The following is a 25,474-nucleotide window of genomic DNA, read 5'->3' as shown; positions in this document are numbered from 1 at the left end:
TGAGTCAAGAGCGTCAGCTGTGGGTAAGAAAGCGCCAAGATGCCCCGTACCTGCCACATGAGTCGCGTAGGCCCAAAGAAAGGAGCATCTCTTCATACAGCTTTGGCACACCATTTCCTGATACTCTACGTTGTCGGGGAGAACAGTACCAAGGTGCTGAAAAATCAAACAGTGGTCACAAATTAATTACTGTCAGTGCCATAATCACCAAAGGAATGAGGGGGACATCGTAACAAATGCCTGCTATTTTGGTAAACAATGAAAACAGTGCAGGACAATCTAGATACCAATATCATGCTTTGTCAAACTGATATTAGCATAAGATACAAGAGCAGAATTTGGCCTACGTGCTCTGCCATTCTATCATAGCTCACCTCTGTCCCTCCATTCTGAAAATCTTCCCCATTCAGAAGCACTGGATCAGAATTCTGCCCCTTACTTCTGGAGAAGTGCTGCCCAATAGCATTGTATTGAACGCCCAAAACCAACTCCAGGAAGTTCTAACACAAACTTCCTTTAGCAGTTTGCAAAAAGTTATCCAGACTCAACAAACAGATTAAAACAAAGGTGTTGTTCACACGTAACTCAGCGTTTTACTTCTGATATAACAGAGTGGAGAAAATTATTTAAATAGTATTAATAATAGTATTTTCATACTATGTTTACTATTAATATTATTAATGTAGTGTTAATTACAAATAAGAAAATTTGCAGATGCTGGAAATCCAAGAGTCTTGCTGAAGGGTTTTAGCCGGAAACATCAACTGTCTGCTCTTTTCCATTAATGCTACCTGACCTGCTAAATTCCTCCAGCATTGTGTGTGTGTTGCATGGATTAATGCAACTGGTGGGATTAAATAAGTTATCCAATAGACTTGTTTAAATTAAGTGATGAAATAAATACTCAATTCACCAAGTGTAATTCATCTACACACACATACTCCACGAGCTGTGATAAAAGAACACAATTATTTGGTATTGCTTATGAATACAACTTTACTGCCAAGTGTACTGTGCAGTGAAGACAACAGGAGTGAATAATTGATGTGACAATACAATATTGCACATCCTGAAATGTGCAAACACAACATGTGGAAATACCCTCATGAAAAGATTACTCAACCTAAAACCTTCCCTCGGTTTCTCTCCACAGAACCTGCCTGACCTCGAGTATTTCTGGCACTTGCTGTTTATTGCTTTCTGTTGGTTTTTAAAAGCTTCCCAATCCTATAACTTCATGCGAATTTTTGCTCTATGATATGCCCTCTTTTTAGTTTTTATGTTAAATAACCGATTGTCTTACACTTTGCCTCTTGAATAAGACAACTGTTGTGATCCAACATTCTGCTTTCCATAGATAGTGTGTCTGTTTGCAAAGCTGTGTTTTCAACTTCAAGCTGATTGCTGCATTCCATTTACATTAAGAACTGAAGACTGGCTCCCATTTACGATCAGAAGCTGAACAAAGAATATTAGTTGGAAGTTTAACTTACAACAGTTTGATCTTTACAAGTGCCAGTTGTTGTGTTTAGAAAGTTAAGCTTGGCAAAAAAAACAAGAGACCCTCTGCCCAGAAACCAACTATAAAACCATAAAAAAGGTTCTACACCTGTCAAAACAATTTTTAAAATACATAGTGAGAATAAATCAAGGAAGGTAGTGCACCCGTGGCTGACAAGAGAAATTAGGGATAGTATCAATTCCAAAGAAGAAGCATACAAATTAGCCAGAAAAAGTGGCTCACCTGAGGACTGGGAGAAATTCAGAGTTCAGCAGAGGAGGGCAAAGGGCTTACTTAGGAAGGGGAAAAAAGATTATGAGAGAAAACTGGCAGGGAACATAAAAACTGACTGTAAAAGCTTTTATAGATATGTAAAAAAGGAAAAGACAAATGTAGGTCCCCTACAGACAGAAACAGGTGAATTGATTATGGGGAGCAAGGACATGGTAGACCAATTGAAAAATTACTTTGGTTCTGTCTTCACGAAGGAGGACATAAATAATCTTCCAGAAATAGTAGAGGACAGAGCGTCCAGTGAGATGGAGGAACTGAGCGAAATACATGTTAGTAGGGAAGTGGTGTTGGGTAAATTGAAGGGATTGAAGGCAGATAAATCCCCAGGGCCAGATGGTCTGCATCCTAGAGTGCTTAAGGAAGTAGCCCAAGAAATAGTGGATGCATTAGTGATAATTTTTCAAAACTCGTTAGATTCTGGACGAGTTCCTAAGGATTGGAGGGTGGCTAATGTAACCCCACTTTTTAAAAAAGGAGGGAGAGAGAAACCGGGGAATTATAGACCGGTTAGCCTAACGTCGGTGGTGGGGAAACTGCTGGAGTCAGTTATCAAGGATGTGATAACAGCACATTTGGAAAGCGGTGAAATGATCGGACAAAGTCAGCATGGATTTGTGAAAGGAAAATCATGTCTGACGAATCTCATAGAATTTTTTGAGGATGTAACCAGTAGAGTGGATAGGGGAGAATCAGTGGATGTGGTATATTTGGATTTTCAAAAGGCTTTTGACAAGGTCCCACACAGGAGATTAGTGTGCAAACTTAAAGCACACGGTATTGGGGGTAAGGTATTGATGTGGATAGAGAATTGGTTGGCAGACAGGAAGCAAAGTGTGGGAATAAACGGGACCTTTTCAAAATGGCAGGCAGTGACTAGTGGGGTACCGCAAGGCTCAGTGCTGGGACCCCAGTTGTTTACAATATATATTAATGACTTGGATGAGGGAATTAAATGCAGCATCTCCAAGTTTGCGGATGACACGAAGCTGGGTGGCAGTGTTAGCTGTGAGGAGGATGCTAAGAGGATGCAGGGTGACTTGGATAGGTTGGGTTAGTGGGCAAATTCATGGCAGATGCAATTTAATGTGGATAAATGTGAAGTTATCCACTTTGGTGGCAAAAATAGGAAAACAGATTATTATCTGAATGGTGGCCAATTAGGAAAAGGGGAGGTGCAACGAGACCTGGGTGTCATTATACACCAGCCATTGAAGTGGGCATGCAGGTACAGCAGGCGGTGAAAAAGGCGAATGGTATGCTGGCATTTATAGCGAGAGGATTCGAGTACAGGAGCAGGGAGGTACTACTGCAGTTGTACAAGGCCTTGGTGAGACCACACCTGGAGTATTGTGTGCAGTTTTGGTACCCTAATCTGAGGAAAGACATCCTTGCCATAGAGGGAGTACAAAGAAGGTTCACCAGATTGATTCCTGGGATGGCAGGACTTTCATATGAAGAAAGACTGGATGAACTGGGCTTGTACTCGTTGGAATTTAGAAGATTGAGGGGGGATCTGATTGAAACGTATAAAATCCTAAAGGGATTGGACAGGCTAGATGCAGGAAGATTGTTCCCGATGTTGGGGAAGTCCAGAACGAGGGGTCACAGTTTGAGGATAAAGGGGAAGCCTTTTAGGACCGAGATTAGGAAAAACTTCTTCACACAGGGAGTGGTGAATCTGTGGAATTCTCTGCCACAGGAAACAGTTGAGGCCAGTTCATTGGCTATATTTAAGAGGGAGTTAGATATGGCCCTTGTGGCTACGGGGATCAGGGGGTATGGAGGGAAGGCTGGGGCGGGGTTCTGAGTTGGATGATCAGCCATGATCATAATAAATGGCGGTGCAGGCTCGAAGGGCCGAATGGCCTACTCCTGCATCTATTTTCTATGTTTCTAAACTCCCACTATATACAAACAGTTAACTCACCCTTCCATGGAACCAGTCTTCACACACCACGCATTGAATCATTTCATCAGGGGTCTGAGAAGCAAGAACACATATTCCATGAGGCAGCTGCTTTGTACCCCATTCTGGTAAAGCTCAAATTTCTCGGCAAGCCTCCGAATATCTCACCTCATCTTCAGGATCTGGATAAGGCCTCTTGCAGGTACAGTACAGTCCAAAGAAGTTGTCGTTGTATTTATTCTTGCAATTTGTTTTTTCTTTGTCCTGAAGCCCCCAAAAAAGAAAACAAAAAACACTCAGGAATGTATAAATTCTTTCTGTTGCTTCTTTAACAAGCATCAAATTCAACAATTCCATAAAAAACAAAGAACTTTTATATTCAAAGTAATCATCAGCACTAGACAGGTGACACAGAGTTATTGAGAGCAGTTTTGGGCCCCTTACCCAGGAAGAGATGTGCTGGCATTGAATCAGAGGAAGTACATGAGAATTATTCTGGGAATGAAATGGTTAACATACTGGGCTCTAGGCCTGTACTCGCTGGAGTTTAGAAAAATGGGGATCTCATTGAGACTTACTGAATATTGAAAGGCCTACACAGAATGACTGCAATATTAGCATTCATTTTAAAAGGGACTGGGATATAAAATTAAGGATGTAATACTGAGTCCTTACAAGACATTAGTCAGACCTCACTTGGAATATGTTGAGCAGTTTTGGGTTCCTTATCAAAGAATGGGCTGGTATTAGAGAGGGTCCAGAGAACATTCATGAGAATGATTCCGGGGATGAAAGGGTTAATGTACGAAGAGTGTCTGATAGGTCCTGGCCTGTACTCACTGGGGTTTACGAGAATGGGGAGGGAGGGGGTGGAAGAGGTAGAAATCTCATTGAAACCTACTGAATGGTGAAAGGCCTTGACAGAGTGGATGTGAAGAGGATGTTTCCTATGGTGGGAGAGTCTAGGACCAGAGGGGACAGCCTCAGAATAGAGGGGCGTCCTTTTAGAACAGAGGTGAGCAGGATGTTCTTTAGCCAGAGGGTGGTGAATCTGTGAAATTCATTTCTACAGATGGCAGGAAAATGGGATTGAGGGGGTAATAACAAACCAGCCATAATGGAATGGCAGGGCAGACTTGATGGGCCAAATTCCCCCATGTCTGATCCAGCTTGAAGTGTGTAATTAACAGAGGAAGGGGTGGTGGGATTGGATGGAGTCATAATGAAAATTAAAAGTTATTAGAATTCCAAATAGAAACTTTGAAAGTGCAACAAGGAACCGTAATGAGTAATGATGAATAAATCAGAAATGTTGTCTCCACAGTTGTGGGGTTCTGGCCTAGGTACACACACTGAATACACATCAACGCTCTGAAACCAGGCAACTCACACAAAGCTCAGAATAAAACCCTCCAACAAAAGGACATTCCAAAAACAATCACACACTGATACCCTCTCTGTTCTACAGCTTTCGTTTCTCTTCCCAAAATATCTCCTGTTGTGTGCAATTCCGATCGATACTGTTACGGGTTGGGTGCAGAACAGGTATACTGAGACACCTGTATTAGTGGATACAAGCTGCAGAGAGAAATTGAACAAACCCGAGATGTTCTCATTAGCAAGGATGCCGATAGGAATTTATAATACAACTATTTGTATTCCGATGGAGATAACGTGCAGAACAGGCCCTCTGGCCCAACTAGCCATATCACCCACCACCCCGGATTTTAACCCCAGCCTAACCACAGGACAATGTGCAATGACCGATTAACCTACTGACCGGTACGTGTTTCTACTGTGGGAGGAAACAGGAGCACCCGGAGGAACCATGCAGCCAGGGGAAGAACGTTTAATAAAATTTACAGACGGAACTGGAATGTCCCGAACTGAAAAAGATCACTAACTGTCACACAAACGTGCTGCGTATGAAAGGCATACCGAGGGTGCACAGCCTACTGGAACACTGAACAATGTGTATTTAAGGTGAGAAGGTCAGTTTGAAGGTGTGCAGGGCAAATTCTATTGTAAAACCGAGTGGTAGGTATCAACAAGAGATGAACAGGGCAGGTGGTGAAAGCAGATACCTCACTGGTGTTTTAAAAGCATTTAGACAGATACACAGATATGCTGGAAATGGAGGAATATGGATCATGTACAGACAGCAGAGATTTAATCAGGTATTATGTCATTAAACAATACAGCACAGAAACAGGCCCTTCAGCCCATCTAGTCCATGCTGAACTCTTAATCTGTCTAGTGCCATCGACCTGCACCCGGACCAAAGCCTCTGTTTCCCTGCCATCCACGTACCGATCCAAATTTCTCTTTAATGTTGAAATCAAACCAATATCCATTCGTTAACCCTAATGCAAGAATCCAAGAACAAAGTGCAAGGTAGCACAGTGGTTAGTGCAACACTAATGCAGCTCAGGAAGGGTTAATTCCAGCATCCTCTGGGAAGACTTTGTGCATCCTCCCTGTGGACTGTGCTAGGGCTTTTCCCCCACAGTCCAAAGACATACTGATTCGTAGGTTAACTGGTGATTGTAAATTGTCCTGTGATCAGGCTAGGGTGAAATCAGAGGTTGCTAGGTGGTGCGACTCGAAGGGCCAGAGGGCCTACTTTGTGCTGCATCTCAATGAACTGTCTATGGGGTATAGGATGGGGTGTAGAGGCATTTCATTCAAATTTGCAGATAAGAGTTAACCAGAGAGCCTTTTTCAAATAATGCAATATCAGAGAAGCTTCCAGAATCATGCAAAGAACTTTACCCACGAGGGGACACACTGAACGATTGTATACACATACTGTGACCACTGGGGGCACATTGGTCAATTGTATACACATACTGTGACCACCAGGGGGCACACTGAACAATTGCCTGTACATACCATGACCACTAGGGGGCACACTGATCAACTGCATATACATACCATGACCACTAGGAAACATACTAAACAATTGCATGTATACAAGTAGTTATACAAAAAAATTAAGCAGGATATTGATCATTAAGCTGCAAAACAAGTCTAATTAACAATCAACAAGTCTAATCCAACACCCTCAATAAAGACATCAATAATGGATAACATCAAAATCTGCCTCCGACACAGACAACTTCACATTTATAACAGCTCCACCGCTAAACAGTGGTTAAGGCATTCGACTAGCGATCTGAAGGTTGTGAGTTCGAGCCCCAGCCGAGGCAGCGTGTTGTGTCTTTGAGCAAGGCACTTAATCACACATTGCTCTGCGACAACACCGGTGCCAAGCTGTATGGGTCCTAATGCCCATCCCTTGGACAACATCGGTGGCATGGAGAAGGGAGACTCGCAGCATGGGCAACTGCTGGTCTTCCATACAACCTTGCCCAGGCCTGCGCCCTGGAGAGTGAAGACTTTCCAGGCGCTGATCTATGGTCTCGCAAGACCAACAGATGCCTTTTTATTTTACCACTAAATTTCAATTCCAAAACATTCAAAATGACAAGCTCATGGCTAACTTAAATCAAACTTACCGAGAAAAACTTACACTGCAGATCACTAAACTTGCTGTTCCCACAGTCACAGCGGAAATTTCTGGAAGAGCAAAGCAAAAATATAATGAGTACATAGTCAGTGACCTTCAATGACAGAAATCACCACAGAAGAGGTTAAAAGCTGACCACATCTCTCAAAAAAGGTTTGCTGCAATGTGATCACTCGTTACATTATGTGTATTTATTTGTACAGAGAATCCCTTTTGTTTTTAAAGCTCTCAATGTTCTGGGACTGGAGTACATCACTGAATCATTTTTGTTTTGTAATCCTGCTCGAGCTCTCAGGTCTTCTTCCACCAGTCTCTTACATTTAATCAATCTCCTTCAAAATAAAATTGGCAAGCCAGCTTTTTTGAAGTAACCTCTTAAACTGTGGACTTCAAGCTATAAGGGATGCAGACTCAGTGATACTTTTAAACACCAGATCAAATCCTATTTATTTTACCTTGCTTTTAACTGCTTTTAATCTTTGTCTTTTATTTTCATGTTTGCACTTTATATCCCATTGTAAAGCACTTTGAACAGATTTGTCTGTATGGAAAATGCTCGATACACAAGTTATTATTGTTGGGCTAAAGATCATTGCTGTAAATTGCTAGAAAGGTTACGGAGTCTGCTGAAATGCTGTGCATACAGCAACCGAAGTTCACCACAAAGTTCAGTTCGGCATGGAACGACCGAGGGTACTACACTCAACACCTCAACTTAATTCACGCTTCCAAAACAGGGAAATGTTTTCCAAACAGGGAAGTTTTAAATACATTTAAAACTTCATTCCCTGGAGCACAGGAGAGCGAGGGAAGCCTTTGAGATGTTAAAACGTGGGAGTAGAATTAGGTTCAGCCACGCTCGGACACTACTGCACTTTTTAAATATTATGTGGTTTTTTTCCATGATTTTTAATCTATTCAATATATGTGCACTGTAATTGATTTACTTATTATTATATTTTGTTTTTTTCTTCTAGATTATGTATTGCTTTGAACTGCCGCTGCTAAGGTAACAAATTTCACAACACATGCTGGTGATAATAAACCTGATTCTGTGCCCACTGTACCATTCCACCATGGCTGATTCATTTCCCCTCTCAGCCCCGATCTCCTGCCTTCTCCTAATAATCCTTCAGGCCATGACTAATCAAGAACCTCTGCTTTAAATATACCCAATGACTTGGCCTCCATAGATTCATCAACCCCTGCATAAAGAAGTTCCTCTTCATCTCTGCTTTAAAGGGACATCTCTCTATTCTGAGGTTGTGCCCCAGGTCCTAGAGGTACCAAGTTATGAGAGTTACAGGCAGACTGAACACCTAGACCACCCCCCCCCCCAGGGTCGGCAAGACTAGGTTTAGGGTGGTAGGTAATATACAGCCTGTAGCCTCCTTTATAGGTACACCTGTACATTTCGTTAATGCAAATATCTCATCAGCCCATCACGTGGCAGCAACCCAATGCATAGAAAAATGCAGACATGGTCAAGAGGTTCAGTTGTCGCTCAGACAGAATATCAGAATGGGGAAGAAATGTCTTCTAAGTGACCTTGACCATGGAATGATTGTTTGAGCATCTCAGAAACTGCTGATCTCCTGGGATTGTCATGCAAAGTCACAGAGAATGGTGTAAAATGAAAAAAACAGCCAGTGAGGGGCAGCTCCATGGGTTAAAATGCCTTGTTAATGAGAGGTCAGAGGAGAGAGGTCAGACCGCTTCAAGCTGACAGGAAAGCAACAGTAACAAAGAACCCACAGTGGTGTGCAGAAGAGAGTCTCTGAACGAGCAACCTGTTGAACCTTGACAAAAATGGGTTACAGCAGCTGAGTGGCACAGAAGGTACCTGAAGTGGTCACTGAGTGCCCTTGAGGGGAACGACTTCACTCAGGGAGGGGCAAGAGTGGCAGTTGCAAGTTCAGTTGGAACATTTCGGCCTCGTTAGATATATGGATGAGAAAGATGTGGAGGGCTAGGTCCGGGAGCAGGTTGACGAGACCAGGCAGAAGGCCAAGCTGCCACAGCCCGTTTCTGCGATGTAATGTTCTGTCACTCGATAACAGTTTTCATTACAACAGTGCAAACCCAAGATACAAGTCTCCATGGATACACTTCACGACATCATCACTGCTTTTCATTCAGACAGACCTGCCGTCATCTCCCAAAGCAGTGTGTGTGCAGTCAGGACTCCCACTCCGGCCGATAAACAGCAAGCACCTGACAGGAAGTTACCAGCACACAGAAATGTTTCACTAGCACACCCGGCTCGGAAAGGAGCAGGGTTTAGCCTCCAACCCACCATGGGCCTAGCAACCCCACCCACAAAGCTACAGAAGCTCCAGAGGCCTCGTCCCCGGGAGCAGAGGGATCTCGCCTTGAAGATATATGAAGTCACGTGGTGAAATTGCAAGCCACATGGACAATCAAACTTCCATTGGCCCAGGACCGAGGACTCTGGCAGCCTAGACCCCAGGAGGGGTGATGGGCTCAAGACAACCAACATGAAAAAGCCTGCAAATGTGGAAATCCAGAGTCAGGACGCTGGAGGGACTCGGCAGAGGGGTGTTACAGAGAAGAGAAGTGGTACAAGAACTGCAAGTTCTTTTGCCATCTATAGATTACATATTTGGCGCCTGTTTTTCCCCGTCACCAAGAGAAGCTCCAACAAGTGCAAGTAACTGCATAGGTTCCCTATATGTCGCTAACACAGCACAGCTGCAAGATGGGTCCCAGTGAAGGTAAAGATGAGCTTTGAGATGCAGCTGAAAGCCAAGCAGTGAATATTGAACTAAGCAGCCCACAAGGATCGCCACAATCTGGTATTCGCCAACAATCATGCTCACAACTCACTAACCGCAACTGTACACCTGTGGCCGGTGGGAGGAAATCAGAGCACCCGGAGGAAACCCGCGCGGTCACGGAAAGAGCGTGACATTCCTTTCAGACAGCAACAGGAATGTGAAATGCTCTTAGTAACGAGCCAGTGCTCCCCCCTCCCCAAAACAACTTTCAAATCTTCACTAACTACACGTTCATGACAATGCCAACACTCGTACGCTCATCTCCAACTAAAACCCAGCTTGGAGATCCATCATCACTATTGAAGCTGAATGTTGGAAATTAGAACATACAACAGTACCGCACAGGAACACGCAACGTTCAGCCAAATCAATGTCTCTACCTCAACCACACCCCAGGCACCCACTACTCTCTGCGTATATTTATAATAAAACTTGTCCTTCACATCTCCTCTGAATGACCCCCTCTCACCTTCAATGCGTGCCCTCTGGTATTAGGCATTTCAACCCTGCGAAAAGATACTGTCTGTCTACTCTATGTCTCTCAATCTTGTACACCTATATCAGATCTCCCCACAGCCTCTGCTGTTCCAGAGAAAACACAAGTTTATTCAGTCACTTGTTATAGCACATGCCCTCGAAACCAGGCAGCAGCCTGGTAAACCTCTTCTGCACCCTCTCCAAAGCCTCAACATCCTCCCTATGATGGGGTGACCAGCACTGTATGCAATCCTCCAGATGCGGCCTAGCTAGTTTTAAAAAGCTGCAACACAACTTCCCGACTTTTGAACTTAGTACTTCAACTAGAAAGAGTCAGCATGCCATATGCCTTCTTAGCCACCCCATAATCCTGCGTAGGCTCTTTCAGGGCGACCAAATAGCCTTCAGCACGAGGACTGCAGTGCTTCAAGAAGGCAGTGTGCACTTTTTAAAGGTCACAGAGATAAATAACAAGTGTTAGTGATACCACATCCTACACAAAGAAATCCAAAACAGATTAACCACTGTATCAAGGATAAACAGCTTTCTAATTCCATTAGAAACAGGTCCAACCAATCAACTAGAGTGGAGAAAATGAGAAAATTAACAGCTCCATGTTCAAAGTGAATTTGTTATTAAAAGTCACTTTAAGGAGACGGTGCTGGAACTGGAACTGGATGAACTCGGAATCACTCGAAGGCTGAGGGGGTGATAGACAGGATAGGTGGAGAGGTAGTTACACCCAAGGTGCTGGACACAGAAAGTGAGGTGGTCAGGAAGGGATAAGGGGTTAAGCATCCTGCACTGGCTTGTACCCCTGTGGCCATCCCCCTCAACAACAGGTGTATCACTCTGGATAGTCACATTGACCAGGTCCCTGGCACTGAGTCTTGCCGTGACTCAGAAGGGAAGTGGGGTGGGGGAAGTAGAGGCATGCTGTGGACAAGGGATTCATCAGTTAAGGAACAGACAGGAGGTTCTGTGGGTGAGAAGGCAATTCCTGGATGGTATGTTGCCTTCCTAGTGTCAGGGTCTGGGATATCTCGGATCAAGTCCTCAGCGTTCAAGTGGGAGGGTGAACAGCTAGACAGCTATGGACGAGTGACAAGGTTCTGCATAGGGAGTTAGGCGCCAGGTTAAAGGGCAAGATCTCCAGGGTTGCGGTCTCAGAATTGCTACCCGTGCCACATGCCAGTGAGGCCAGAACTAGGAAGATTATACAGTTTAATACATGGTTAAGGAGTTGGTATAGGAGGAAGGGCATAAGATTTTTGAATCATTGGGCTCTCTTCCAGGAAAGGTGGGATCTGTACAGAAGGGACAGTTTGCACCTGGACTGGAGGGGGATAATATCTTAGCGGGAAGGTTTGTTAGTGCTGCCCAGTGAGGTTTAAGCTACAGTTGTAGGGCGAGGGGAACCCGAGTACCAGAACAGTTAGAGGAGAGCTTGTGGAGACGGGTGTTGGTCAGACCCAAAGTTAGGAATCAAAAGATTGAGCATGGTGCGGCTAGAGTCCTGAGCTGCCCATATTTCAATTCAAGAAGTATTGTAGGAAAGGCAGATAATAGTATTGAAGATGAGGTAGCTGGTTTACAAAGACAGACAATGTGTAGTGAGGAGGAGCTGTTGATAGGGGAAAACTGCTGTCAACAGGATGAGTATAAGAAGTGCAAGAAAATACTTAAGAAAGAAATCAGGAGGGCTAAAAGAAGACATGAGGTTGCCTTGGCAGTCAAAGTGAAGGATAATCCAAAGAGCTTTTACAAGTATATTAAGAGCAAAAGGATTGTAAGGGATAAAATTGGTCCTCTTGAAGATCAGAGTGGTCGGGGTATGTGCGGAACCAAAGGAAATGGGGGAGATCTTAAATAGGTTTTTTGCGTCTGTATTTACTAAGGAAACTGGCATGAAATCTATGGAATTGAGGGAAACAAGTAGTGAGACCATGGAAACTGTACAGATCGAAAAGGAGGAGGTGCTTGCTGTCTTGAGGAAAATTAAAGTGGATAAATCCCCAGGACCTGACAGGGTGTTCCCTCGGACCTTGAAGGAGACTAGTGTTGAAATTGCAGGGGCCCTGGCAGAAATATTCAAAATGTCGCTGTCTACAGGTGAGGTGCCGGAGGATTGGAGAGTGGCTCATGTTGTTCCGTTGTTTAAAAAAGGATATAAAAGTAATCCGGGAAATTATAGGCCAGTAAGTTTAATGTCGGTAGTAGGTAAGTTATTGGAGGGAGTACTAACAGACAGAATCTACAAGCATTTGGATAGGCAGGGACTTATTAGGGAGAGTCAACATGGCTTTGTTCGTGGTAGGTCATGTTTGACCAATCTATTGGAGTTTTTCGAGGAGGTTACCAGGAAAGTGGATGAAGGGAAGGCAGTGGATATTGTCTACATGGACTTCAGTAAGGCCTTTGACAAGGTCCCGCATGGGAGGTTAGTTAGGAAAATTCAGTCGCTAGGTATACATGGAGAGGTGGTAAATTGGATTAGACACTGGCTCAATGGAAGAAGCCAAAGAGTGGTAGTAGAGAATTGCTTCTCCGAGTGGAGGCCTGTGATTAGTGGTGTGCCACAGGAATCAGTGCTGGGTCCATTGTTATTTGTCATCTATATCAATGATCTGGATGATAATGTGGTAAATTGGATCAGCAAATTTGCTGATGATACAAAGATTGGAGGTGTAGTAGACAGTGAGGAAGGTTTTCAGAGCCTGCAGAGGGACTTGGACCAGCTGGAAAAATGGGCTGAAAAATGGCAGATGGAGTTTAAATCAGACAAGTGTGAGGTATTGCATGTTGGAAGGACAAACCAAGGTAGAGCATACAGGGTTAATGGTAAGGCACTGAGGAGTGCAGTGGAACAGAGGGATCTGGGAATACAGATACAAAATTCCCTAAAAGTGGCATCACAGGTAGATAGGGTCGTAAAGAGAGCTTTTGGTACATTGGCCTTTATTAATCAAAGTATTGAGTATAAGAGCTGGAATGTTATGATGAAGTTGTATAAGGCATTGGTGAGGCCGAATCTGGAGTATTGTGTTCAGTTTTGGTCACCAAATTACAGGAAGGATATAAATAAGGTTGAAAGAGTGCAGAGAAGGTTTACAAGGATGTTGCCGGGACTTGAGAAACTCAGTTACAGAGAGAGGTTGAATAGGTTAGGACTTTATTCCCTGGAGCGTAGAAGAATGAGGGGAGATTTGATAGAGGTATATAAAATTATGATGGGTATAGATAGAGTGAATGCAAGCAGGCTTTTTCCACTGAGACAAGGGGAGAAAAAAAACCAGAGGACATGGGTGAGGGGGGAAAAGTTTAAAGGGAACATTAAGCGGGGGCTTCTTCACACAGAGAGTAGTGGGAGTATGGAATGAGCTGCCAGACGAGGTGGTAAATGCGGGTTCTTTTTTAACATTTAAGAATAAATTGGACAGATACATGGATGGGAGGTGTATGGAGGGATATGGTCCGTGTGCAGGTCAGTGGGACTAGGCAGAAAATGGCTCGGCACAGCCAAGAAGGGCCAAAAGGCCTGTTTCTGTGCTGCAGTTTCTATGGTTCTATGTGAGGTAAAAGACAGACAAAAACTGAAAAGAGTGAATACAGGATTGACAGCGTTATATTTGAAGGTGCGCAGTACTGTATATGGAATAAGGTAGATGAACTTGTGGCACAGTTGCAGATTGGCAGGTGTGATGTAGGCATCATGGAATCATGGCTGAAAAAGAGATTATAGCTGGGAGCTTAACATCCAAAGAAACACATTGTATCAAAAGGATAGGAAAGTAGGCAGAGGGGGCAGTGTTGTTCTGCTGGTAACAAATGAAATCGAATCATTAGAAAGAGGTGACTTAAGGGTGAAAGGTGTTGAATCATTGTGGATAGAGCTAAGGAACTGCAAGGGTAAAAAGACCCTGATGGAAGTTGTATACAGACCCCCAAACACCAGTAAGGACGTGGCCCATAAATTACAACAGGAGATAGAAAATGCATATCAAAAGGGCAATGTTACTATAGTCATGGGGGACTTCAATATGCAGGTAAATTGGAAAAATCAGTTTGGTGCTAGATTCCAAGATGAGGAATTTCTAGATTGCCTGCAAGATGGCTTTTTAGAGCATCTTGTGCTTGAGCCCACGAGAGGATCAGCTATTCTGGATTGGGTGATGTGCAATGAACCAGAATTGATTAGAGAGCTTAAGGTAAAACACCCTTAAGGGACAGTGATCATAATGATAGAATTCACCCTGAAATCTGAGGAGAAGTTAAAGTCCGATGTGTGGGAATTACAGGGAAGTAAAGGGAATTACAGAGGCTTGAGGGAGGAGTTGGCCAGAATTGATTGGAAAAGAACACTGGCAGGGATGACGACAGAGCAGCGAAGTCTAATTTCTGGAAGCAATTTGGAAGACAGGATATATACATCCCAAAGAAGTATTCAAAAGGAAAGATGACACAACCATAACACTACTATGAAGGCGAGGGAGGAGATTGCTGAGCCTCTGGCAATCATCTTTGCATCATCAATGGGGACGGGAGAGGTCCTGGAGGATTGCAGATGTTGTTCCTTTATTTAATAAAGGGAGTAGAGATAGCCCAGGAAATTATAGACCAGTGAGTCTTACTTCAGTGGTTGGTAAGTTGATGGAGAAGAAACTGAGAGGCAGGATTTATGAACATTTGGAGAAGCATGATATGATTAGAAATAGTCAGCATGGCTTTGTCAAAGGCAGGTCGTACCTTATGAGCCTGATTGAATTTTTTGAGGATGTGACTAAACACATTGATGAAGGTAGAGTAGTAGATGTAGTGTGTATGGATTTTAGCAAGGTTTATTGAGAAAGTAAGGAGGCATGGGATCCAAGGGGACATTGCTTTGTGGATCCAGAACTGGCTTGCCCACAGAAGGCAAAGAGTGGTTGTAGACGGGTCATATTCTGCATGGAGGTCGGTGACCAGTGGTGTGCCTCAGGAATCTGTTCTGGGACCCCTTCTCTTTATGATTTTTACAAATGACCTGGATGAGGAAGTGGAGGGATGGATTAGTAAATTTGCTGATGACATAAAGGTTGGGGGTGTTGTGGATATCGTGGAGGGCTGTCAGAGGTTACAGCTGGACTATATTTTATACACACACACATTATATATATATAATATATACAATGTGTGTGTATATAATTTTATACACACACACACACACACACACACAGAATAGTACAACACAGTATAGGCCCTTCAGTCCACAATGTTGTGCTGACCCTCAAATCCTGCCTCCCATATAACCCCACACCATAAATTCCTCCATGTACCTGTCTAGTAGTCTCTTAAACTTCACTAGTGTATCTGCCCCCACCACTGACTCAGGCAGTGCATTCCACGCACCAACCACTCTCTGAGTAAAAAACCTTCCTCTAATATCCCCCTTGAACTTCCCACCCCTTACCTTAAAGCCATGTCCTCTTGTATTGAGCAGTGGTGCCCTGGGGAAGAGGCGCTGGCTATCCACTCTATCTATTCCTCTTAATATCTTGTATACCTCTATCACGTCTCCTCTCATCCTCCTTCTCTCCAAAGAGTAAAGCCCTAGCTCCCTTAATCTCTGATCATAATCCATACTCTCTAAACCAGGCAGCATCCTGGTAAATCTCCTCTGTACTCTTTCCAATGCTTCCACATCCTTCCTATAGTGAGGCAACCAGAACTGGACACAGTACTCCAAGTGTGGCCTAACCAGAGTTTTATATAGTTATATAGTGGCAAAAGCAAAAGTTGCAAGATGGCCCAAGAATCTCACAGAACTAGAAGCCTTTTGCAAGGAAAAATGGGCGAAAATCCCCTAAACAAGAATTGAAAGACTCTTAGCTGGCTACAAAAAGCGTTTACAAGCTGTGATACTTGCCAAAGGGGGTGTTACTAAGTACTGCCATGCAGGGTGCCCAAACTTTTGCTTCGGGCCCTTTTCCCTTTTTGTTATTTTGAAACTGTAAAGGATGGAAATAAAAGTTTTCTTGCTTAAGATATTAAAGAAATGTGTCATCTTTAACTTTATGCCTTTTGGAAATCAGTTCATCTTTTACTTGCTTAGCTATTCACAGTAACAAAAATTTTGACCAGGGGTACCCAAACTTGTGCGTGTGTGCATGTGTGTGTGTAAATAAATAAATATAAATGCAGAGAGTGGTGAGTGTGTGGAATGGGCTGCTGGCGACCCTGGTGGAGGTGGATACGATAGGATCTTTTAAGAGACTCCTGGACAGGTACATGGAGCTTAGAAAAATAGCGGGCTATGGGTAACCCTAGGTAATTTCTAAGGTAAGGACATGTTCGGCACAGCTTTATGGGCCAAAGGGCCTGTATTGTGCTCTAGGTTTTCTATGTTTCTATGACTAAGCAGAGAAGTCAAAGCCAACACAAAAGCCAAAGAGGGCATATAATAGAGCAAAAAACAGTGGGAAATTAAAGGACTGGGAAGCTTTTAGAAACAAACAAAAGGCAACTAATAAAGTCATTAAGGTAAAGCACACAAAATCCTGGAGGAACTCAGCAGGCCAGATAGCATCTATGAAAAAACAAGTACAGTCAATGTCTTGGGCCAGGAGCATCTGCAGATTTTCTCGTTTGTGATTAAGAAGCTAGAGATGGAATATGAAAGTAAGCTAGCCAGTAATATTAAAGAGGATACCAAAAGTTTCTTCAGATACATAAAGAGAGGACAGCGTGGATATCAGACTGCCAGAAAATGATCAGGAGAGGTGGTAATGGGGGACAAGGAAATGGACAAACTGAATAAGTATTTTGCATCATCCTTCATGGCGGAAGACAACTGCAGTATGGTGGAAGGTCCAGGTGTCAGGGACCACAAAGTGCATGAATTTACCATTACTTGAGAGAAAGTTTTTGGGAAACTGAAAGGTCTGATGGTAGACACGTCAGCTGGATAAGATTCCAGCTTGGATAAAAACAGTAGTTGATTGGCAGGAGGCAAAGAGTGGGAATAAAGGGAGGCTTTTCTGACTGGCTGCCGGTGACTAGTGGTGTTCCACAGGGGTCTGTGTAATGACCGGTTCTTTTTACATTATATGTCAATGATTTGAATGACAGAATTGATGGCTTTGTTGCAATGTTTGCAGACAACATGAAGATCTGTGGAGGGGCAGGTAGTTCTGAGGAAGTTAGAGAGGCTACAGAAGGACTTAGACAGATTAGGAGAATGGGCAAAGAAATGGCAGATGGAATATAGTGTTGGGAGTGTATGGTCATGCACTTTGGTTGAAGAAATTAAAAGGTTGACTATTTTTTAAATGGAGAGAAAATACAAAAAACTGAGGTGCAAAAGGGACTGAACACGGATTCCCTAAAGGTTAACTTGCAGGTTGAGTCTGTGGTGAAGGCGGCAATTGCAATGGTAATTTCGAGAGGACTAGAACATAAAAGCAAGAATGTAATGTTGAGACTTTATAAAGCACTGGGAGTATTCTGAGCAGGTTCGGCCCCTCGTCTTAAAACGTATGTGCTGACACTGGAGAGGGTTCAAAGGAGGTTCATAAAAATGATTCCAGGATTGAACAGGTTGTCATATGAATAGTGATGTCTCTGGCCCTGTATTCACTAGAATTCAGAAAAATGAGGGGGAACCTCAGTGAAAACTATTGAATGGTGAAAGTCCTTGATAGAGTGGATGTGGAGAGTTTGCGTGCTATGGTGGGAGAGTCTAAGACCAGAGGACACAGCCTCAGAATAGAGGGGTGTGCTTTTAGGGCACACAAGGGGATTTTTTTTAAGCCAGAGAGTGGCGAATCTGTGGAATTTGTTGCCACAGACAGCTGTGGAGAACAAGTCTGAAATATACATAAGGCTGAAGTTGACAGCTTCTTGATTGATCAGGGTATGAAGGGATATGGGGAGGAGGCAGGAGATTGGGGCCGAGAGAAAAATTGGATCAGCCATGCAGCCAACCAGCAGAGCAAACAACGGACCAAGTGGACTAATGCTGCCTCTGTCTTATGGAACACACTACTGAGTTTACTTTTTCTTGTCGGCATTCACAGTCAAACAGAAATACAACAGAATCAATGAAAAGCTATTCACAAAGATAGACAAATAACCAATGTGCAAAAGACAAACTGTGCAAATAGTGAAACACAAATAAAATTGGTAATAAATAAATGAATGATGGCATCCATGTCTCGAAGGACAATGAAATATGCAACTGGAGTGGCCGCGCCAGGGCACAAGCCTGAGCAGAAGGCCTGGAGATCTTGAGATGCCCAGTTGTCCATCCCTCTCTCGACCTCACCACTTTAGACCTATGGAAAGCGAAGCCATACGTTTGGAACAAGCTTAGCTGCAGGAGCAGCTGGAAGGATGTTCAATGACAGGGGCTCCACTCCAGATTTCTGTCTGAGTTTACGCCCGTAGCCGTCGTCTCTCCCGAGGTCGCCCACAAAGCAACTGGAGATCTGTGGACAATTAATATCACCATTTTTTGTAGAATTTTCTGATCTTGATGCATCAGCAGCAATTTGAAGGTACCTACCACAGTCTAGTTAACAAACCCAGTCCTGCTTCACAATTGTTTTACTAAACGTCAAATGAACAAAGAATTAGAAACAGAGTAGGAATACAAGGGAAAAACAGATGGTGGGCCAATGTGGTCAACCTTTCCTCTACTCATAAATAAACATTTCATTCAAATTTGTAGATAAGAGTTAACCAATCACAGTCTTTATTCAAATGATAAAATACATACAGAAACTTCCAGAGTCATATAAAGTACTGTAACCACTAAGGGACACACTGAACAATGGCATTTAAACACTATGACCACTAGGAGCACACTGAACAATTGTATATACATACTGTGACCACTAGGAAACATACTAGATACGTGTATACAAAAGACATATATAGTTAGATATAAATCACGGGGAGGCAGGGTTGAGATGCATCTCTACTAAAGGAGGTATAAAGCACTCCTTCCCTCCACTGGCCTGCAGGACACCTTTGGGAAAGCTGTAGCACCTCCTTAGCCACCACCCATCCCCCAAAATCAGGGTCATGTGAAACAATGGGAGGAGGTGATGGATGGCAGTACGAGCAGCCGGTGCAGATCACAAGTCCGGGTCATGTGACCACTGACACCAGGCAGACAATCTCTGAAGAGTATTGATAACGGCTGTGGTCAGCCGTCTTGTAAAGACACTGCCCAGAAGGTGGCGATGGCAAAGCACTTCTGCAGAAAACTTGCCAGCAACAACCATGGTCATGGAAAGACCGTGATCACCCACATCACATGACATAGCTCATAATGAACAATATAAAATACAAGCAGGTAACTATACGTAAGCTGTGGAAGAAAATAATTGTGCAGCCTAATCCAACACTGTTCGGAGTTTCCTTTCTCTACCCGATCATACCTTTTAGTGTAAAGTTCAAACAACTCGTGGCCTTCGTGACACTTGTAGCTGCAAGCCAAACAGATGCCGGCAGGCTGTCCCCCCTTGGGCGTACACGTGTTGCATGCATACAGTGCCTGTCTCTTCACGTAGCCCTGCAGGGGAAAGCAAATCAGTAACTTCAGAAAGGCAGATCATCAGCGACATCATCTTTGTTAAGGAACAAAGATAAATCATAAATACAGCAATTACTGGGTCAGGTCCTAGAGAGAGAGTGAGAGAGACAGAGACACAACCTGTCTAAACAAATGGCTGGAGGAAGCAAAAGATTGAAACACAGTCAAATGTGGAATTTAACTCAGGAACACAGTCTCTGAGCTCTCACCTTCAAACTCCATACAGTGACACAGAGCAAGAGGTTAAGGGGTTACGAATTCAACTGAATTTATCCAAAGTGCCTCTCTCAGTTGTACATACATCAAACTCAGAAACTTCCTGTACCACACAAAACACACTCACCCTTCTGGTTTTTAACAGAGTATTTATAAAAGACAATCATGTGCAAGTCCCCACAAGGCCTTTTAAAAACGTCCCAGGGTGCTTCCTGGCAGCTTGCTCCAAGGAATAGTTATCAGACAACCCAACAATGAACCACTGAACATAAGAGGTAGGCAACAAAAAGATTTGAAGAGCGTTTGGTAGCATCAAAAATAATTAAAAAGGCAGTAATTCCTGAAGAAGGGTCTCGGCCCAAAATGTCAACTGTTCAGTCTTTTCTATGGATGCTGCCTGACCTGCTGAGGTCCTCCAGCATTTTCTGTGTTACTAAATTAATTCCAGGGATCAGAGCTTTCACAGCTGAAGACTTACAGGTCATTTCCAGCACACAAGCGTAAAGGCTCTATGGCATAAAAAAATGACGGGAGCCCCTGTCCCAGAGCCAATGTTAGCAACGTCAGAGAAGCACAAGACTGCAGACGCTGGAACACAAACAGCCACTGGAGGGACTCCGTGGGTCAGGGAACATCTGGAGAAGAAAACAGATACAGTAGTTGCTCTTTGCGTTGAGACCGTCTATCCAGACAGATCAAGCCTCTCCCTCATGGACTGTATGTACACTTCTCACAGCCTCAGGAAGCAACCAGCATAATCCAAGGTTCCACCCAGCCTGCACAATCTCTCTTCTCTGCACCGCTCATCCCCTTCAATCGCACAGATGGTACAAAAGCCTTGAAGCACATCACAACAGGCTCAAGGACATCTTCACCAGTTTAAGGACTGGAGTACGATAAGTACCTCACAATCTACCTTGTTATGGTCCTGCCCCACCCTCTCTCGGTAGTATTTTATTCTACACCCTGCATCAAAACTGCTAAAAAAAAAAAATCTTACAAAAGACTTTGCTGGAAGGACAGACACACCACACCCACGTACTGGAGGCGGCTGACATGAATGGTATCTCCACCATGAAAAAGCAACACCACCTCCGATGGAGAGATCGTGTCATTCGATGTCTAACTCGCATCTCCTCAAACAGATCCTTTACCCCCAGTAGAGGGAAGTCAGTGAGCCCCCGGTGGGCAAAGAAAATGCTTCAAAGATGACATCAAAATCAGCCTGAAGTTCAACATTACATTTAAAAACTGGGAAGGCACAGCACTCAATAGATAGACCTGGAGGAAATCTGTTCAAGAGGGAGATGCGCTACACGAGAACAACGTACACAGTGCCGCAGAGAACAAGCAGCCGCTGTGAAAGGAGAGACTGAACAATCAAAAGACCCGACCAGTCACCAGAGACACCACTTACTCGTGTCCACACTGCACCAGAGTGTGTGGATCCCAGATCAGCCTGTACAGACACCGGAGGACCCATAAATAGACAACACCATAGAACATCATACTCAACTGATCACAATACCAGATCTTACACATGTGACAATATCAATGAATTTACCAGTATCTACATACAAGGTGTAGTCGACCCTCTCCATTGCTGTGGCCAATCCTACAGCAATCTGATTCACATTGGACCAAACAGACAATGATTTACAGGACACAGTAGCGTCATGGTTAGCATGAAGCCTTTTCTGCTTGAGAGATTCCAGAGTTCAGGTTTCAATCCCAGCACTGTCTCCCCGCAAACACCTGGGATTAGGTTCGGGTTAAAAGGTGGGTTACTGGAAGGTGGGGCTCAGGGAGCCGGGGCCTGTTACACACGGTACTGTACCTCTAAATAAATAAACACAGGCAATTTGAGAGCCAACAGCAAATTGACAGGGACAAAAAAAAACACAGGCAAATGCTGCCAAGGACCCAAATGCACTGTGAGCCAAAGCCAAGTACTGTAAAGTTACTAATCAAACAGCAGGGATTCATTTCCAGCAGTAATTGGTTCAGCACAGTATTGTGGGCTGAAGGGCCTGATTCTATTCTATGTTCAGTAGCAGAAAACGACTAGCTTTTACTGACAGCAAACTCAAATGCATATAGTGTACAAACAACTGCAGTACATTAGAAACTCATCCAATACAGAAACTTGGGTCTACGCAGAACAGACTCAAGGGTTTTTAGTAATCAGAATCATTTTTATTATCACAAACACGAGGAATTCTTCCGTCTCCACCGCATCTGCTCTCAGGGTGAGGCTTTTCATTCTAAGACGAGGGAGATGTCCTCCTTTTTTAAAGAAAGAGGCTTCCCTTCCTCCACCATCAACTCTGCTCTCAAATGCATCTCCCCCATTTCATGCACATCTGCTCTCACTCCGTCCTCCCGCCAACCCACTAGGAATAGGGTTCCCCTGGTCCTCACCTACCACCCCACCAGCCTCCGGGTCCAACATATTATTCTCCGTAACTTCCGCCACCTCCAACGGGATCCCACGACTAAGCACATCTTTCCCTCTCCCCCTCTCTGCTTTCCACAGGGATCGCTCCCTACGCAACTCCCTCCCCCCCTTCCCTCCCCACTGATCTCCCTCCTGGCACTTATCCTTGTAAGCAGAACAAGTGCTACACGTGCCCTTACACTTCCTCCCTCACCACCATTCAGGGCCCCAGACAGTCCTTCCAGTGAGGCGACACTTCACCTGTGAGTCGGCTGGGGTGATATACTGCGTCCGGTGCTCCCGATGTGGCCTTCTATATATTGGTGAGACCCGACGCAGACTGGGAGATCATTTTGCTGAACACCTACGCTCTGTCCGCCAGAGAAAGCAGGATCTCCCAGTGGCCACACATTTTAATTCCACGTCCCATTCCCACTCTGATATGTCTATCCACGTCCTCCTCTACTGTAAAGATGAAGCCACACTCAGGTTGGAGGAAGAACACCTTACATTCTGTCTGGGTAGCCTCCAACCTGATGGCATGAACATTGACTTCTCAAACTACCACTAATGCCCCACCTCCCCCTCGTACCCCATTCGTTATTTATTTATACACACACATTCTTTCTCTCACTCTCCTTTTTCTCCCTCTGTCCCTCTCACTATACCCCTTGCTCATCCTCTGGGTTTCGCCCCCTCCCCCCTTTCCTTTCTTCCCAGACCTCCTGTCCCATGATCCTCTCGTATCCTCTTTGCCAATCACCTGTCCAGCTCTTGGCTCCATCCCTCCCCCTCCTGTCTTCTCCTATCATTTTGGATCTCCCCCGCCCCCTTTCAAATCCCTTACTCACTCTTCCTTCAGTTAGTCCTGACGAAGGGTCTCGGCCCGAAACGTCGACTATACCTCTTCCTAGAGATGCTGCCTGGCCTGCTGCATTCACCAGCAACTTTGATGTGTGTTGCTTCACTTTTAGTATCACTGACATACATCATGAAATTTATATTGCACCAGTACATTGCCATATATAATAGTTTTGAAAACTACAAATTAAATTAGTAGAAAAAGAGCATCAGATGGATTCTGTGTCAGTAGGTGCATCCAACACTGCCAAAATACAGTGTAATCAGCAAAGCCCACGGGATTCAATTGATATACGTGGACCTTCAGTGGCTAATTTAAAAAGAGCTGGAGCAGAAAAGGCTGAGATGATCAATACCGGATGTACAGACCACATGACATAGGTACAGAATTAAGCCATTCAGCCCATCGAGTGTGCTATCATTCCATCATGGCTGATTTATTATCCCCCTCAACCCCATTCTCTTGCCTTTGCTCTGTAACCTTCGACACCCTGACTAATCAATAAACCTAGCAACCTCCACTTTGAATATGCCCAATGACTTGGCATCCACAGCCGTGTCTGCCAATGAATTCCAGAGATCACTGTCCTCTGGATAAAGAAATCCTGCATCTCTGTTGTAAAGGGGCGTCCCTCTATTCTGAGGCTGTTGGCTCTCCCACATGAACATGGGCAGCAGATCTGAACTGGTTCCTCACTGTAAGAGCATGAAGATGAACCCAACCCGATACATGATCTGTATCCGCGCTCCACAAAGAGTCAGCGGACCAATCACAGCCGCCCAAACCCATTACGTAAAAATGGCGCCAGACAGACGCGAGTCAACGGCTGGAGCACCTCGGGGAGGCTAACTGATCCTTTCGCAGAATTAACTGGGGTCTAAAATAAAATCTTGTGGGGAAAAAAAATCTCCCCGTCCACAAATAAACACCTCACACCCAACCCGAGGGCGCAAGCCCTCCACCCGCTGGTTTAATTGTACTGTATCCGCTTTTGTTTATGATAAACATGTATGGAGTGGCGTGGAAATGCCTGGCCAACCTGAAACTCGGGGTATTCAGCCACAACAGATGCATCACACGGACAATGCTGGGGGAATCTTTGGAGGGGTCGCAACCCCTTTTACTGCATTAAACAAGGGGTCTATGGACCCCCGACCGGGAAACAGGCGGCGTTTCGGGCCGGGACCCACCGTCCTCCCGGTTATTTCAGCTCGACTGTCAAAGGATTGACATAACCCATCACTGCGACCCGACCCAACCGGGTCCTCGCCGCCGCAGGACGGACCCGCGCAACACATCGTTAGGCCTTATAGACGGACTCACCTCCGGGTAAGAGCACTTATCCGAGTCGCTGCCGCCCAGAACCGCGCACGCTTCGTGCTCCAGTTCCTCATTTTCCTCCAACACGTCGGCCAAGGACACGATGGGATCCTCGTCCAGCGGCCGCTTGTGGTTCTCCTCGTTTGCCGCCATCTCCAAGTCTGTGAGGACTTCCGGGGTTGGGGGCCGTTTAAATCAAATCCCCTCCCCTCGCGTCCCCTCCCCGCGCGGCCTTTTCCTCACAAAACACGCGTGGCGTCGGACTCGCCGTGGCTATTTCATTGTTACGTGAGTTTAACCTGCGCTGCGGGGGTGAGGGGTCAAAGTGCGGAGGTGACGCCCTTCCCCTCCCCCCCCCCCCCCCCCCCCGCCATGGCCGACTGCGAGGTTTGCGCCGAGCTGGTGGAGCGGAGCGGCCGGAGCCGGCGGTACTGCGCCCGCACCCGGCGCACCATCCCGGGCATTCTCGCTGGCGTCCGCGGCCTCCTCGATCAGCTGGGCGGCGCCCTCAGCGACCTGGTCCTGCGGGAGAAACAGCCCGACCCCGGGAGGGCGGC

General features: G+C 44.9%; 1 protein-coding gene across 1 annotated transcript in view; it reads right to left on the bottom strand.

Annotated features, from left to right (window-relative positions):
* Window positions 1-25,213, bottom strand: part of ubr7 (ubiquitin protein ligase E3 component n-recognin 7) — a 54,309-nt gene extending 29,096 nt beyond the window's left edge. Inside the window, exons 1-6 of the mRNA XM_063043190.1 lie at window positions 24,921-25,213; window positions 19,928-20,061; window positions 7,220-7,280; window positions 3,870-3,965; window positions 3,723-3,776; window positions 51-156 (exon numbers count right to left, since the gene is read on the bottom strand). Of these exons, the coding sequence (XP_062899260.1) occupies window positions 51-156; window positions 3,723-3,776; window positions 3,870-3,965; window positions 7,220-7,280; window positions 19,928-20,061; window positions 24,921-25,070 (601 nt within the window). The 5' untranslated portion in view covers window positions 25,071-25,213. The remainder of the gene's footprint in view (window positions 1-50; window positions 157-3,722; window positions 3,777-3,869; window positions 3,966-7,219; window positions 7,281-19,927; window positions 20,062-24,920) is intronic.
* Window positions 25,214-25,474: the final 261 nt, after the last annotated feature.

This window comes from Mobula hypostoma, chromosome 1, assembly GCF_963921235.1.
Source record: "Mobula hypostoma chromosome 1, sMobHyp1.1, whole genome shotgun sequence".
Classification (NCBI taxonomy): domain Eukaryota; kingdom Metazoa; phylum Chordata; class Chondrichthyes; order Myliobatiformes; family Myliobatidae; genus Mobula; species Mobula hypostoma.
This window is presented reverse-complemented; position numbering and strand designations above follow the sequence as displayed.